The sequence below is a fragment of the Chrysemys picta genome, chromosome 3 (assembly GCF_011386835.1).
Source record: "Chrysemys picta bellii isolate R12L10 chromosome 3, ASM1138683v2, whole genome shotgun sequence".
NCBI classification, from domain to species: domain Eukaryota; kingdom Metazoa; phylum Chordata; order Testudines; family Emydidae; genus Chrysemys; species Chrysemys picta.
Window position 1 is genome coordinate 20,433,427 of NC_088793.1, and position 17,369 is coordinate 20,450,795.

Sequence of the window (17,369 nt, forward strand, 5' to 3'; positions counted from 1 at the left end):
ATTCCATCCTAGAAATATTGAGTAATAAAAGTCTGTCTGTCTGGAATTGTGTGTTATGTACAGAATGGGGTTTATTTTTAAAGTTTTCTCCTGTAGATGGAAGAGATAGTAGTGGACCAAATTAGACTGAAATAAAAAATATATACTGTTCTCCCCCTCACTCCCACTGCCACCACCAACAAAAAAAGCAGTCAAGGAGGCTGAGACTGAATACTCCATAGTTTATATTGTATCATTGTAAGCTCTTGGTTGCTGTTGATTTGTGACATATAAAACAGCTATTTACAGCTCATTTAACCCACTTCTTGGAGCCAAGATTACAAAATCCATTAGTACATGCAAACTGCCATCACCATGAGCTTGTTACATAGTTCTAAATTTTCAAAAGAGCTCAGCACCCAACATGCTGAGCTCTTGTGAAAGTTCTGGCTTTAATAAATATCTGTGACTTTATTGTAAGGTATTAATACAAGACTTGTTTTTTTCCTCTTTTATCACAGGTGATCAAGCACGTACCTTTTTCTTGCAGTCAGGTCTACCATCATCAGTCCTAGCTGAAATATGGTAAGGCTTTTAAACATAAATAAATAAATTATAATATAGTATAGTATAATATAATTAATAAAGGATTGGAGATGCTTGGCTCACTTGTATAGATTTTGGTTTGATTTATGTTGCCAATTGAAAGACCACTTTCCAACTACATTATATAAAGAGTCAAACAAGAATGGTGCCTGGACTCACTTATTTCAATATATACTTGTCATATTTAAGTGTCAATATCTGTTCTAATAGTGGAATAAATTAAACTGTAATGGAACTTGAGTAAAAAGGAATGTGGTGGTATAAAAAACAAATAATGACAGACAACCTTTATTGTATTTCTTACATAATTAGTGGTTTAAGGGAATACAGTACATGTACACTTTTAGGCCCTGATCCTGCAATTAAGACTCAATGTGGCTGTACTTGGGTGAATAGGTCTGTCTGAGCAGATCTGATTACAGGATAGTGGCCACACTTGCTTTTTAGTCAAGCATTTGATCCTACTCACAAAATTCAAATTGGTCGGCCATGAGCACCGTCACATGGATTAAAAACTGGCTTTAGTATCACAAACAAAGGGTAATGATAAACAGCAGGATATCAAATTAGGGGAGACATCTGGTGGAGTGCCGCAAAGTTCATTGTTAGGCCTTACATAACATTTTAAATAATATGGAAAAAGAAAACAATAGGTTAATGAATTTCCTGGTTGATACTAAACTGAATGGTATTTGAAAGACCAGTGAGACAGATATATCAGAAGTCACTAGAGAGGTTTGAAATATGGACAAGAAATAATAGAATGAAACTCAGCTTGGGGGGAAAATGCATGCTAATAAATTGGGAGTGGAAAATAGCCCAAACACAGGGAGAAACTTCAGAAGACATAAATCCTAAAGTTGTATAGTTGGGTTATAGATAGTAAATTGCATTTAATATTATTATGTAACCTCATCTTCCTTGCGTTAATTCCATCAAATAGGGTCTGCTCTCCAAGTCCTCTCCCTCCAAAGTGCTCTGTTCAGTGCCATATATTATACCACGTGTTAACGTGTCTTCCTTTATAACATCCCACCACTTCTTCTTGAATTGTCTTCTCTGTTTCCTTTAATCTTGATCTGTTAGACTCTCTTATCTACATAGTTGTCAGGACTGTACTTGATATGACCAAATCATCTGAAACTGCAGTCCCTTATTTTCATTCATTTGGGGACTTAAAGTGTTAGTTAATGGCAAATTTTTATGACCAGCTTCGAACCTGATGCCAGTCGTTCTCCTTTTTCAACGAGGCCTGGGATTGGTTATGGCAGAGTTACTATAACGTAAGATAGCAGCTGAAAAAAAAGCCACTGCAGTTTTAGTTGACATAGGAAGAGACATCAGCTCATGAAATAGGGAGGTAATAATTCCTCTTTGTGATTTCTGAGTGCACCCCAGAATATTGTGTTTTGTCCTGGGCATTTCATTGCCGGAAATATGCAGACACTTTAAAGGAAGTTTAGAGGAGAGACCTGTAAAGTAATTAAGGGTGTAGTGGAACTGACTTGTGAGGAAATATATATATTATATTCATCATCTAACCAAGATAGAAAGGGGATATACAGGAAACTATCTATATCTATATCTATATCTATAAATAAAATGAGATACATTTACAAATATGTAAAGGGTGTAAATACAAAAAATGGATAGGAATTCTTTTTCATGGTATGTTGGGATATATGGGAACTAGGAGCAATGGAATTAAATTAAGAAAAGGGAAATTGGTTAAGTATCAGGAAAATTTTCTGATAAATTTTAGATTCTATGAAGTAATCTTCCAAGGAAAGTGAAAGTTTCTGGGAATATTCTCTCAGTGCATGAGCTGTCCGTTGTATTTATTCACTGTTTATAATATTCAGTTTGGGAAAGTATCACGAGAGATGTGTGTGAATGTTAAAATTTAAAAATAAAATTCACATACTAACTGAATTCTACATAGTGATCCGTAAGTATGTAGATATACTATGTAACTATATTAAGAAATTTTTAATAAGTGCCGTGTTTCAGTCTTTTGAATTAATCTCTTGTAATGCCAGATCTTCATTTAATGTGATCTATTTGTCTAGTGCTGAGCCATAATTGTTGCAATAAATGTTACACACAGGGCATGAAGGTACTACTTTGCCAAACAGTCTGCTAGGTTCCTGGGCACTGAGTGTTTAATGTAGGATAATTTTAGAAATTGAGTCACATAAGAAGATGCCAGATGGTCTGTATTAGCATATGTAAACAAAAACAACTGTGCTTTGCGCAAAAAAGTCAAGTTCTACAATTTTCTAAGGGTTTGCACATTGTGGAAGGTCATTCATAACTTTCTGTAAAATCAATATCAGGTTAAACTACAAAAGATAGCAAGGAAATAGAATAAGACAGCAATAAATGAAATTATATAAGCACTCAGTTTTGAGTGAGAAAGTTAATGTTTCCTTCCCCCCTGTTTTTTAAGGGCTCTTGCAGACCTGAACAAAGATGGGAAGATGGATCAGCAGGAATTCTCCATAGCTATGAAACTCATCAAACTAAAATTACAAGGTCAACACTTGCCTGTGGTCCTCCCACCGATCATGAAGCAACCTCCAGTATTCTCGCCGTTAATTTCTGCTCGCTTTGGTACTTATGAATATTTAATACATTTACTGGTGTTGAGAGATTCACCAAAAAACACAAAAAAAGTATTGAGGTCCTGTGACAGACCCAGACCAGTGGGGTACAGGAGTCTGGTAGAGGGCAAATATACTGGTCACTGGATGAGTAGTTTTCTGTTCCCTGAGTGACCAGAGAAGGGGCTGCACTAGAGTAATCAGGAACCTGCTAGAACCAGTTAAGGCAGGCAGGCTAATTAGGACACCTGGAGCCAATTAAGAAGAAGCTGCTAGAATCAATTAAGGCAGGCTAATCAAGGCACCTGGGTTTTAAAAGGAGCTCACTTCAGTTTGTGATGCGAGTGTGAGGAGCTGGGAGCAAGAGGCGCAAGGAGCTGAGAGTGAGAGGGTGTGCTGCTGGAGGACTGAGGAGCACAAGTGTTATCAGGCACCAGGAGGAAGGTCCTGTGGTGAGAATAAAGATGGTGTTTGGAGGAGGCCATGGGGAAGTAGCCCATGGAGTTGTAGCTGTCATGCAGCTGTTACAGGAGGCACTATAGACAGCTGCAGTCCACAGGGCCCTGGGCTGGAACCCGGAGTAGAGGGTGGGCCCGGGTTCCCCCCAAACCTCCCAATTGACCTGGACTGTGGGTTCTTCCAGGGGGGAAGGTCTCTGGGCTGTTCCCCAACCCACATGGTGAATCTCTGCAGCAAGAAAATCCGCCAATAAGCACAGGACCTACCAAGATAGAGGAGGAACTTTGTCACAGTACATTCATATTTATATCTAACAGAGGAGATCATTGCAGATCATTTGACTAAAGAAACAATCATTGCAAAAGGGATACCCTGATCTAAAGAGCTTTGCAAAAAAATTTCTCTGAAGCTGTTGAAGAATTATCCTTTAATTTTGGATGTTTGTTGCTTATTAGCTGCCTACAATGTAATTCACACAGGAGTGCCTGACTAAATCATTACACTTTTGGCTTGTAAGATGCATGAAAACTGTTCTTACGTGTGACTTACAGGCTGTCCCCTTGACCTAGAACTCTTTTCCCTTCTCTCTCCAAGATGCTAACTTCTGCTCTTTTAGAATTATGCTTTAAAACTAGAGCTAGGCAAATATTTAAAATCTCTCAAGGAATAGTTTTATTTGAAACCTTTTTGAAGTTCATCAAATGATTCAATTAATAGTACTCAATCAGCTCTACTTCAGCATTTATTTTCTCTTTAGCTTATGAGTTACTCTCTTAGTGTATTCTGGGATTCTGTGTATGCATGACACTATGTATTGTGAAGCATTTATAAACCAAATAATGTCTGCTAGACTACAAAATATATCCTATGCATCTAGGGGTGTATACAGATTATAAAAGTATGTGTATACATGTATCTATTCCACAGCTGTGTTTAATTATCTGACTAGCTCTAAAGTGTGTGTGTACGTATATTTACACAAGGATAGACGCTTGTAAATATGTAGCGTTGATAGCCATGTGATGAATTGCAGAGCCATACAAAAAATTAATTTATCACGCATTGTTCACCACCTCACCCAGCATTCTGCCCATCTATCCATTTTCCCCAGTACTCGTTAAATAAATGATGCCAGTGCCCTGAGTAACTTCCAACAGCTTCATTTGGGGAAAAAAATCCATTAGCTAGAGACGTTTCCTTCTTTTCACCAAATGTGGAATTTCTCCTCCAAGAATACTGTGGACAGAGGCTCAGGACAAGCAGGTGTCAGTCCTGCAACAGCGACAGTTTTTCTATACGTAAATTGTCACAACTTTAAAATCTGTTATTTTATGTCCCCGAAGGGCTAGAAGCAAGAGGCTTATAGATAAGTCATTATAGGGTGGGTATTGGAAACATTAGCTAAATGTATTTTGAGCACATGTTGTTTGTTTCTTCACTTGCGCTTTCTTCTGCATGCAGCATACTCTGTGGCTGGAAAGCTTGAATTAGAGCTGTTCAAAGTGTGGACAAAAATAGATCTTATAATCGAATGTAAATGTACATTTTAGAGTATAGGCATCTCTGCATGTTGACTGTCTTATTTGAGATTTGTATAGCATTTACCAGGCACAGTGGATCCATTCGTAGTTGAGGCCTCTGGATGTTGATGCAGCATTAAATGTTTAATAATAATAATAATTTAATTTCTCCTTTAGGAATGGGTAGTATGCCAAATCTGTCCATCCCAACATCTGTGCCTACAATTGCACCTTTAGCTCCCATGTCATCATTGACCTCCGTGACTTCGATTCCTCCCTTGGTTATCTCTACTCCCTTGATACCTTCTATCAGTACATCATCATTGCCAAATGGAACATCCAGTCTCCTTCAGCCTTTACCTATGTCTTTCTCTTCAAGTAAGTACAACACAGTAAGATACTCAATTTTGAATACACTAATCTAATTATTAGTGCAGATTATTAATTTGTATCCATTTATTTTTCTTTTTTGTTTCAGCATTGCCTCATCCTGGTTCTTTCAGTCCCATGGCAGGAGGATTTGGTGGTACTAATATACAGAAGGCACAGTCTCTGATCGATTTAGGATCTAGTAGGTATGAAACTTAAGACTTAAAAATGTCATGTCTTAGACTTTAATAACAAATGCCTTTTAAAAAATTACAATATAAGAGTTCATATTTATCAGCAGAAAAATAAGGAGATGTGTGAAAACAGCATATATAGACACGATATTTCTGAACATTGATACATACCTAGGAGATAACTACGACGAGATTAATTTGTGTTTGGATATGAGAAGTTGAATAACATTGTCAGTAAATGTAACAAACATGCTCAAAGTGGGAGGAGGGTTCAAATGTGAAAAGGCGCTGTCGGAAAGAATGGAATGAAGCAGTGTTAAATAAACAGAGGCAAAACATACAGTCCAAGAATTAGGTGTTATGGAAGCTATGTCAATATTGCAGCATGTTCTTTTCTGAGGAAGTTATGCATACAAAAGTTGTCTAAAAGATTATCGATTGCAAACATTTATCTCTGAGGTCATTTTGCAAGTAATGGAGATCATAAATCTTTGTGATCACCTTCCTTATATGTTGTGCCAAAAGTGTTTAAAATAAAAGTTTGGTCTCTTTGGCTGTGTCTATATTATCTTTCCCCCCTAGAGTTCGTCACTATTGCTACAGCCAGATAGCTCTACTGTAGTACTGCTGTAGACAGGGCTCCAGGCATCTAATGATATTTTAATCATGATGTTGTCTAACATTCAGAGCATGTTTATGCAATGTAGTGTTTGAAAGGTTTAGTATAAATCAGCACTCTCTCTCTTGCTACCTTCAATGACTGAACCAGTAGTAGTAGCAGCAGTGCAAAATTTTAGGGGGAAAAGGTATAGTTTAGGTTAGGCTTTTTGGTTTAGGGTATTGGCAGCAAGGAGTGACTTTAGAAGCTGCAGATGTTATGTTTTGGGGATGAGTCAGTTCATTGGTTGAATTTTTCATACATTCATGGTTTCATTTTTTGATTTAATTCATGTCCCTACTTAAATTTGCTACTCAGTCATTGTCCTTAGTCTTCAGAGTCCTGCTGTAGGCTTTTACAGGTCTTGGGATGTGTTCCTGCTGCCTTCCATAACTACTGGATTTTTATTAATATGTCTTGATTTTTCCCCCCTACTTTTCTTAAATACTACTCCGTACAAATTCTTCAACATGTTGTTTGTAGACACATTACTTGAATGAAAAGAGTGTTTTTCAGTATGTTAAAGTTTTCATTTCAGTGCTCTAAATAAACATTGTGTGCTGCATGTAATACGCGTGTAATTCCTCTTTTTTAGTTGCATGGTAGAGATGAAAAACAGGGTTTTAAAATTCTATAATGTTTCTGTTAGGATAGAGAGCAGAGACAGGATTGGGGCCTCATTGTGCTGAGTGCTACACAAACCAATAAGAGGAGATAGCCCCTGTTCCAGGGAGCATACCATCTAAAGCTTGTTTATTAAACAATGGAATTTAGAATAATGTATTTTTGTCTTTTTTAACATTTATATTGCAGTTCAAATTCTTCCTCCACCACTTCACTAACTGGGAATTCACCTAAGACTGGATCCTCAGACTGGGCAGTTCCTCAGGCCTCCAGATTAAAATACAGGCAGAAATTTAATAGCCTTGATAAAAGCATGAGTGGATACCTATCAGGTTAGTATGGCATTTAGACTGGGGAAAAAAAACAGTTTTCTAATTAATAGAACCTAAAAGATTAATGGTGAAATCCTTTGAAGTTAATCTGAATTTTACAACTGACTTCAATGGAGCCTGGATTTCATCCTAAGTAACCATACATTTTTCTAATCTTTTGGTCTGAATCTTACCGAGACACACAACTGGCTTATAAAAGTGTCACTATATGGGATAACTTGTTGTTTAGCTTTTATGTGTGTGTTAAATTTAAAGAATTCCTATATATGCTACACAAGACCATCTCATTTTACTAATCAGTAAACAAAAGTTTGGGTATGTCCTGCAGGTCTGCACTAAATTTGAACTTTGCTGATTTCAAAGTTTGTGCTTCAGATTCTCCTAACCAGCTGGCCTTATATTTACTCTGCTCTGTTGTTTTGGGGGTTATTTTTCAAAACTCCCCCAGTCAACTAAAACTTTTTTTTAACAACATTTCAAGTGACACCAATACCATCAAATGTAGTACTGTAAACCTAATCTTGTTGTTGAATGCAATTTCATACAATGAGCCAAGAGCAAATGTTTAAAGGGCAGAATTATGTTAACATCTCCTTGACCTGAAAGGCTGTTTTTTGTTGTTTTTTTGGGGGGGTGGGTAGGTAAGTATCTGTTGGGGGATGAATAAATAATACTTTTATTTTAGAGTTTTAGCAGTCCTCCCTAAAAGTCTATCAGACATGCGATAGCCTATATATTAAGCACTCTTGGGATTTAGATGCTTCTAACCCCTTTAAACTCCTTTAATGGTACAGAAAAGATGAGACCTGTCATTTAACCAAAAACTATTCTGTGTAGCAGTTTTCAGTCTGATTCAATTTTTGCTTCACCTTGCATCTGTGCTTCTGTTAATCAAGAATGAAAGCTATGCTGCAATCTTTGTTACGAAGATTCTTCCTTATAACAAAGAAGAAAATGGGCTGAAACTGTTGGCAACAATGTACTGATTATCTTGCTCCATTGCATTGAGTAGAGCTCAGCCTGTGTACCTTTCGCTGAGAAACAAGGTGGGTGAGATAATCTCTTCTATTGGATCAATTTCTTTTGGTGAAAGAGACAAGCTTTTGAGCTCCACAGATCACCAACAGAAGTTGGTCCAATAAAGGATATTACCTTATGCACCTTTTCTCTCATATATCCCGGACCAGCATGTCTACAACGCTACCTTTTGCTGATTCATTCTGTCATATTAAAAGGAGAGGGTGTATAGATCAATGCTAGAATAAATTTATATTGGATATGAAAGCAAAAGATATTTTAGAATTCATAGAACATTCAATAAAAAAGTATATTGGAGTCACAGAGATATTCATAAGGAAACAAAAAAGCTGAGAAGGGTCAGGCTGGGGGCAGAATATGACTAAACAGCTAGGTATAGGACTGTATTGGGGGGGGGGAGAGGAGAATCTTTTAAAAAAATCCCATAATGCACCTGAAACCCAGTTGATGCTAATAAAGTATGCAATACAAACTTTGGAAGGCAAATATAAGTTAGAGAATGAGGGCTAAGAAGAAATTTGAAGGCGAAAAAGTTCCCAAATGAGGACATTAATTTTTAAAAAATAGTTATTTAGAGTAAGAAAAGACACATGAAACAAGAAACCTGTGGGTGTGTTTAACAGACCCCTAGGATGTCAAGGGCAAGAACGGAGAATGAGATTGCAGAGAAACTAAATTGCATCTTAGGCCTTGCCTACACTACAGAGTTTTGTCGACAAAAGTTATGTCGCTTTAATTAAACCACTGTTGCATGTCCACACTAGCCCCTTGGGTCAGCAGAGCTCATCCACACTAGCAGCTCTTGTATCGACACAGAGAACAGTGCACTGTGGGTAGCTATCCCACTGTGCAACTGGCCGCAGGGTGCTTTGTGAAGGATTTGCAGTGCCTCATGGGGCAGGTACAGCATCACATGATGCAGGTTTCTCAATCCTATCATTCCATGGGCATCCTACTAGATTGCCAGCTGCTTTTCAACTGAAGTGTATGTGCGGGGGAGAGTGTGTGACAGGGAGTATGTGGGAAGGGGCCGGGGGAGAGACAGAAACACTGTGTGTGTTGGGGAAGCATGTCTCTTTAAATTCACACATGCAGTCTCTTTAAGTTCAGACAGCAGCCTGAGCAACTAATCCTGGGGGAGGGGAACACCCTCACCCCTGGCTCTGCACAGCACAGCAGCCTCTCCCCTATAGCAGGAGCCTGCTCTGCCTACCTGCTGATTCCACATTAATGGTTCCGTGATTCCCTCCAAGTTCTCCCACTGCCTCCTCAGCTACTGGGAGCAGCATCCTCAGCAGCTCTGTTAGCTCTCCACACTGAGGAACGTCAAAGCTTTCGAGAGCTTTAAAAGGGGATGGGCGCATGCCTAGAGGGCAGCTGAGTTCAAAACAGTGAGCAGAGCAGTCACGGTTAGGATGACCAGATGTCCCGATTTTATAGGGCCAGTCCCAATTTTGGGGTCTTTTTCTTATATAGACTCCTATTACCCCCCACCCCCGTCCCAATTTTTCACATTTGCTGTCTGGTCGCCCTTGTCACAGTGGGCATTGTGGGATACTGGGGGAGGCAAGTTATGTCAACATAACGAACGGCAGTATCTACATTGATGCTTTGTCACTCACTTTTCCTCAAAAACCTTCATTCCTCTCAAGGTGGCTTTATTTTGTCACCAAAAGTAGCTTTGTAGTGTGTACACCTTTATTGTTTTAAGCAACAAAGAGTCCTGTGGCACCTTATAGGCTAACAGACGTATTGGAGCATAAGCTTTTGTGGGTAAATACCCACTTCGTCAGACGCATGTGGTGGAAATTTCCAGAGGCAGGTATAAATATGCAGGCCAGAATCAGTCTGGCGATAACGAGGTCAGTTCAATCAGGGAGGATGAGGCCCCCCTTCTAGTAGTTGAGGTGTGAAAACCAAGGGAGGAGAAACTGCTTTTGTAGTTGGCTAGCCATTCACAGTCTTTGTTTAATCCTGAGCTGATGGTGTCAAAGTTGCAAATGAACTGAAGTTCGGCAGTTTCTCTTTGGAGTCTGGTCCTGAAGTTTTTTTGCTGCAGGATGGCTACCTTTAAATCTGCTACTGTGTGTCCAGGGAGGTTGAAGTGTTCTCCTGCAGGTTTTTGTATATTGCAATTCCCAATATCTGAGGATTAATGGACCCAAGGCAGATATTCCACCACATGCGTCTGCCGAAGTGGGTGTTCACCCACCCACCCACGAAAGCTTATGCTCCAATACGTCTGTTAGTCTGTAAGGTGCCACAGGACTCTTGGTTGCTTTTTACAGATCCAGACTAACACGGCTACCCCTCTACTTCATTGTTTTGTTAGCAAAAGCTGCCTTTTGCTGACAGAACTGTGTAGAGTAGACAAGGCCTTAGTCATCACACTGGATTATGGAGAAACAAGCAGTTCATATTTCCATAGTGCCTTTAGGGTTGCCAACCCTCCAGGATTATGTCATGTGATGAAATTTCCAAGAATACATCCAACCAAAATTGGCAACCCTAAGTGCCTTGCTTTCATTACCTGAGGTTACTGAGCAATATCGAAGAGGGAGAAGGGTCCTAAAAAGGAATCAAACGGCTCAAGAAACTTACATCGGCTTCAGCAAGACTGTTTGGGTGTAACGGTCAGCCTGCATTGAACGCAGGTTTATGACCTAAATTCCCTCTAAGCTGTGCAGCAGGCTATAAAGGGCTTGGCAGCTACAGAGGCCTGGATAGAAGAGAGGTAGGGGGTGGACGGGGACTGGGGATGGGAGCAAGTTGGGGCGTGCAGGGCTGCTGCGGGCCTCTCCCCTAGCCCTGGAGCTCCAGGTGCTGGCATGGGGGGGGGGGCCCTGCCCCAGAGCGCCGTGCTGCCGACTGGGACGGGGGGCCCTCTCCACCGGAGCTTCGTGCTGATGACGGGGAGAGGAGGGCCCCTCCCCCAGAGCTCGCTGCTGCCAGTGTGGAGAGGGCTTGGGGGAGTCCTCTGGCTCCAGCCCCAGGGCAGCCTGCACCCCAAACTCCTCATCCCCAGCCCCACCCCAGAGTCCGCACCCCCAGCTGGAGCCCTCACCCCCCCGCACTCCAACAATCTGCCCCAGCCCTGCAGCCCCCCTCCCACACCCTGAACCCCTCACCCCCCACCCCATACCCCAACCCTTTTCCCCAGCCCTGAGCCCCCTCCTACACCCCAAACCCTTAATTCTGGCCCACCCCAGAGCCCACAACCCAAGCCAAAGCCCTCACTCCCCCCGCACACACTCCAACCCTCTGCCCCAGCCCTGAGTCTCCTTCCACACTCCAAACCCCTCGGCCCCACTCCTGCCACACATCACCTCCATATTGGTGCACATAATAAAATTCATTCTGCACTTGGATATAAAAAATTAGAGAGAACATTGTTTATGACCTAAAGTTGCAGCCTTGGATAGCATTCACTTTAGCGTTTTGAAGGGCCAAAATGCAGAAGTAACTGAATAACAAAAATATGCTATTTAATAATAAATACAGCCACACTTGTGAATACCTGGAGGATAGTCAGTGTTGGAGGACTTAAAAAATGGTTAAGGGATAATCCCAGTATTTATATATCATTTAGCCTGCCGTCCTTACTGGAAAAATAATAAGGGGGCACAGATCTTACGGAGTTTGAGGTTCTACAAATCTCTCAAACTGCTTGGGTTCTACAGACTAGCATGTCTTCTCACTTTTTTTCCCACTGTAATTTAAAACAGTTTTCCCTAAGGGTGATTACATTAAATAAAAAACACTAGCTAACGGGTTGCATATGATATGTATTGGGGAATAAATAAATCTCTCCCCACCTTACCTTCCTAAAAATCTAGCCTAGCAATAGTGGCAATAACTTGTTTAAATTTATAATCACATGCACGCTGTGGGTTTGAAAATTTGACTTAAGTGTTGCATTCCAGAAACACTTATGGGAAAGAAGGGCTAGAGGCGGGGAGAAAAGAAGGGAGCGGGTAGTGAAAACGTGAGGTAAATTATTGTATGGTTCTTGATTCATTCATTTTAACACTCACGACAGCAGCAAAGGCTCTGCAGGCACCCCATCTAAGGCTGAATGTATTTTAAAAATGACTTGTGAAATAAAGGACACGTGCAAAATGCTTTTTGTGCCATGTATTGTACTGTGTACACACAGGAGAAATTGCTCAAATGCCTGCTTTTTATTTTCTTTGCTTGTATTGTTTACAAACAAAACAATGTGCCTCACTCCCACAGATGCTAAGGGATGAGCTTTTCATACGTGCCTACATGACTTAGGAGCACAAGTCCCATTTACTTTCAATGGGAGTTGTGCTCCTGAATCACTTCGATGCTATTGAAAAGTTCCACTCAAAGTTACTAAAAGAATGGAGTTCCATAAAATATCTATTTAGTAGATCACCAAAGGATTATTGTGGTCCAGTGGATACAGAAGTGGACAAGAAGTCAGTAAACCTGGGGTTCAGTTTGTGGCATTGCTACTGACTTGCTGTATCACCTTGAACAAGTCACTTCATCTGACTGTGTCTCAGTTTCTCTGTCTATAAAATGGGAACAACTCCTCTCCACTTTTTTAAGGGACTTGGATCTAAGTGTGAAAAGTGCTAAGTGTTTACTATCATTTTTCCTATAGACTGAGGGTTTCTTCCCAGCAATCTATATAGTTTGTTAGCAGGGGAAGGAAAGTAGCCCTCACATTAACAGGGTTAACTCTTTGCAAATAGTCAGCTACATTCTACATATAGCTGTGAAGATCACCATAAACTGTTATGTTAATCTGTGGTGGGATTTTCTGAATGAGAAAAGTTGGTCAAGGACACTAATGATATTTCTTTACTCTACTTGTGATCATTATGTCTGTGGTTCGTGTTTTTAAAAGTAGACAGAAATAATACAGTATACAGACTACCAGCTTTAATAAACGGTCATCACAAACTGATGAAGTCAAATTAAGAATAAACATGGGTTGCCCCAGTGTACAACGCATCACATAATATCTGTCTTTTGTTCTAAATAGATTTATATATGAAAATTCTTAATAGTTTAATCTGTATTTCACTAAGGATTTCAAGCAAGGAATGCCCTTCTGCAGTCAAACCTTTCTCAGACTCAGCTGGCTACCATTTGGTAAGTTTACTCACTGATTGATGAGAGGCTTACACAATTGTGGTGGGGAATGTAATCTGCTCTCTGCCATCAAGAAGTATTAAAGGTCAAGGTCCATTTAAAAATCATACGCTCTAAAACCCAGTAAACTTTATTTACCCATTTTGCTAATAATTGATTAAAACTGCACTGTTTTAAAAGTCCAGTTTGCCATTTATTATTTATACTGGACTGTGTAAATCAGCAAAGTCAGTTTTGCTTTCGGGTTCAATGCTTCATTGTTTGGATTGCAAACACAGAAGAAGAGGGTTTATTTGTTGAGGAAACAACAGTTTTAGGTAAAAATAAGTTCTCATTAGAATATCAAAACAAACAAATCCCAGAGATGTTTTCAAAACTTGTCAATTTAAATTTGAATCTAAATTTACTTTAAACAACAACAAAAGCGTTCCTTCAGTCCATTAGTGGTTTGTGACAGTTGTACACAGATAGTTGTACATTGCAGTTGATTAAAGCTTGTTGTTGTTATAGTGTTGGAAACAATTACAATCTTCTGAAGACTTAGGTAATAAGTTTTTGAATTCCTGTACATTATGGGCTGGATCTTGCCTTTCAACACAGCTGTGAGTACGGGGTGATATATAAACTTCACCTTCTCACAGGAATCCACAAAAGCTTTGTGGATTAGATTAGCATTAGACAACCTGCTGAAGCACTGTTCCCTCCCTGCTTCCCCTTTGTCCAGGAGGTAGTCATTTGCTTCTGGCCCACATCAGCAGCAAATTGTAGTATGCCTCACAGTTGTGTAGTGCATTGTGGGGGTGCAGCGAAAGTGCTATTAACCTCCTCCTTGGTGTGGAGACTTCAGAGCAGCTGTAGCCATGTAGCATCCAATTAGGTCCTCTTTGCAGGTATGCAGTCCAAGTCACAATTTATCCCAAAGTCAGTAATTATCAATCTTTTATTTTGGTATTAAGAAGAGAGTCATTTTTAATATTGCCCATAGGCGGAGCTGGTCAATAAATAGAAGAAAAATCACCTGTTTATCAACTTTGTTTCTGATTTTTGTTGGATTTCCTCCTCTCCCCTCCCCCACAATGCTTTGTTGCCAGCTCTGAAGGACTGTTTCTACCTGCCCCATCACACTTTTCTTTAAGGGAGGCTCCTTGCCTGTATCTCTGTGGACAGCCACATGTTCCTTTCCTTCACTCTTCAGCAAAGTTTCATGTAGGAGTACGACAGTGATACTAGTGCATATGCTGCCTACCCATTAAAGCAGGATTTGGGGATTGGACGTATTTAATCCTGCACCTGCCAGTTGCAGGGAGCTCTGGAGCAGCTCACCCTTCCCCCAGCTGATCTCTCTGGGGTGTTGAGAAAGAATCCTAGGCTAGGGGTCACAAGGGTGGAAGGAGCCCTGCATGAAGATCCCTTTTGTAGTATCACAGCATAAATTTAGATAATGCTTTATCTCCTGAGAAAAGAACTGAGGCAGAGTAAAATGGGTGCTGTGATCTTGAGAGTGGCTTGAACATGGAACAGGGTTTTGTTTCCAGTTCTGCTTGTCATGTTACCTTGGGCAAGTCACTTAGCCTTTCTCATCCTCATTTTCCCCACTTACTTACGTACTGCATAGTGATGTTGACCTAATTAATGTTTGCGAAGTGCCTTTGCAATCATTTGACAACGTATGCTGTTTAGAAGCCAATTCTTATTTAAACTGTAAAATTAAAATAATAAAGTTTTCTTTCATCCACTATTGTTTTTACTAAGATGAGGGATTGTTTACCAGTTCACCCTACAAGGTCTATGCCTTAAGAAATTGTTCTATAATAATTAATTTCAGTTATCCCTTCCAAGTGATTTTCAATTGCACTGACGACAACATTCTCCCATTTTATTTAGGTCACTATCTGACATTGATGGAGATGGACAGCTGAAAGCAGATGAGTTTGTGTTAGCCATGCATCTAACTGATATGGCGAAAGCTGGGCAGCCTCTGCCATTGACCCTGCCTCCTGAACTGGTACCTCCTCCTTTCAGGTAAAGTGCTCAGGACAGGGAGACATGACCTAAATCCAGAGGTAATATAAAGAATATTGAATAGCCTGAATTTAACTCCCCCCAAAATAACTTCTCTCCTAGAGGTGGAAAATATGCCGAAAATGTTAATGGAACTCTGCCATTTTGCCAGCAAATGCAAGAAGAGGAGCCCCAGAAAAAACAGCCAGGTAAGAATGAGATTTTGAGTTTTGTGTTAGTGTGTAACACTCTTCTTTGAAGAATATTACATCTTTTAGAAACTAAAAAGGGGATAAGGAAGTACAGCATTACTATTTCAGGAGCTGCACTTCTGTTACCTTGGACAGAGGGAAGGTTGCCCTGATGATGTCATCTAAGGGCAGTTAAGAAAACATCATGAATGTAAGGATGAGGGGCTGTTTTTCAGGGGTAGGATGTATCAGTGACGTTATTATTAATGAAAGTCTTGGAAAGCTTCATGGTCGAAACATTGGAACACCACTGCAAAATTCCATGTAATTGAAAGTTACTGGCGCTTGCCTTGTCTCCATATTAGTGCAGAATTTTGAACCTGAGGTAGCTTGATCTTGCCACAGTATCTGCAAGCAACATGTAGTTTACCGTGACCTATAGTTTCAGACTCTACTCCTGTCTGATTGCTGCTGCCAGGAGGGAGTAATAAAGGCTCCCTCTTGGTGGCAGAGTATGGGCAAGGCTTATTTCCATTTTGAGAAGGTAATCCCAGAGGCCCCTAAACTATTCCCCCCCACACTTTTTTTTTTTTTTTTTTTTTTTTTTAATTCCATGTTGCAGTTATTGACCCTGATGATGGCTTGTTTGCTGCTGTTTTAACAGTTTGAGTCTAACAAAAACTAAAGGTAACCTGCCTTTTGAAGAACCTCTTATTTGTGCTGACATATGTGCTGTACAGTGAAGAACGGTTTAAAAAGATGAGCTGTGTAACTCTGCCATTTTCCTATCCAATGTCAGTATCCAAGAAAGCAACCCTCCATTAGCTTGTAAAATTTTGTTTGTCTTGGACGGATAGAATAATTTTATGTCTATTAATGTTAAATTGTACTCTGCTTTAAACCACCAATACTACCTAGCCACAGTTTTTTGTGGGAGGTCAGTAAGTTTTACCACAGAAAATTTCTTTTTGCTGTCAGGAGTTATGAAATGTTGCCGTTGTGCCAAGTTGTGAAAACAATAAGAATGTCAGTGTTTGTGAAAAGAAGATTGATACTTTAACACTGCTTGTTTTAAGGTGCTTAAATTATCCGTGGTGTGATGTTCTGAGCTAGCCAATAAGAAAACATAATAGGCATTAGCACTGTAAGAGAGGAACTGGCTTTGGACTATTGTTCTGTGTAAAACAGTACTAACTTCTGTGCCTTATTTTAGTTACATTTGAGGACAAGAGGAAAGCAAACTATGAGAAAGGAAACATGGAACTGGAAAAACGACGTCAAGTCCTACTGGAGCAGCAGCAGAGAGAGGCGGAACGTAAGGCTCAGAAAGAAAGAGAAGAACAGGAACGAAGAGAGAGGGAACTGCAGGAGCAGGAGCGGAAAAAGCAGCTTGAACTGGAAAGGCATTTTGAGAAACAACGAGAGCTGGAAAGACAAAGGGAGGAAGAGAGGAGAAAAGAAATAGAAAGGCGGGAGGTTGTCTTCTTTATTTTCTTTATTTTTAATGCTTAAAGTAGTACGCACCCACACTCAATGAACACAGTTGGTTAATCTATTCCCTTGTCCATTTGGGAACTTGTAATTTTTGTGTGCCTTTGAACTTGCATTACCTCTAGACAAACAGTCTTGGTCTAGTAGTTTGAACATAGGACTGGGAGCCAGGCACTC

General features: G+C 40.1%; 1 protein-coding gene across 28 annotated transcripts in view; it reads left to right on the plus strand.

The window, feature by feature from the left end:
- The window catches only part of ITSN2 (intersectin 2), a 127,672-nt gene that overhangs the window by 32,718 nt on the left and 77,585 nt on the right, over positions 1 to 17,369 (plus strand). For 20 of the 28 annotated variants that reach the window (XR_010599374.1, XR_010599373.1, XM_065587571.1 and 17 more), the window contains 9 exons: positions 501 to 564; positions 3,035 to 3,198; positions 5,345 to 5,545; positions 5,646 to 5,742; positions 7,202 to 7,344; positions 13,446 to 13,509; positions 15,394 to 15,531; positions 15,634 to 15,719; positions 16,915 to 17,177. Coding sequence is in view for 26 of the 28 variants with exons in the window: in XM_065587571.1 (XP_065443643.1) it covers positions 501 to 564; positions 3,035 to 3,198; positions 5,345 to 5,545; positions 5,646 to 5,742; positions 7,202 to 7,344; positions 13,446 to 13,509; positions 15,394 to 15,531; positions 15,634 to 15,719; positions 16,915 to 17,177 (1,220 nt within the window). In the remaining 2 variants the exon portion in view is untranslated. The remainder of the gene's footprint in view (positions 1 to 500; positions 565 to 3,034; positions 3,199 to 5,344; positions 5,546 to 5,645; positions 5,743 to 7,201; positions 7,345 to 13,445; positions 13,510 to 15,393; positions 15,532 to 15,633; positions 15,720 to 16,914; positions 17,178 to 17,369) is intronic. The other 8 variants (XM_065587576.1, XM_065587578.1, XM_065587574.1 and 5 more) reach the window with 1 other exon arrangement.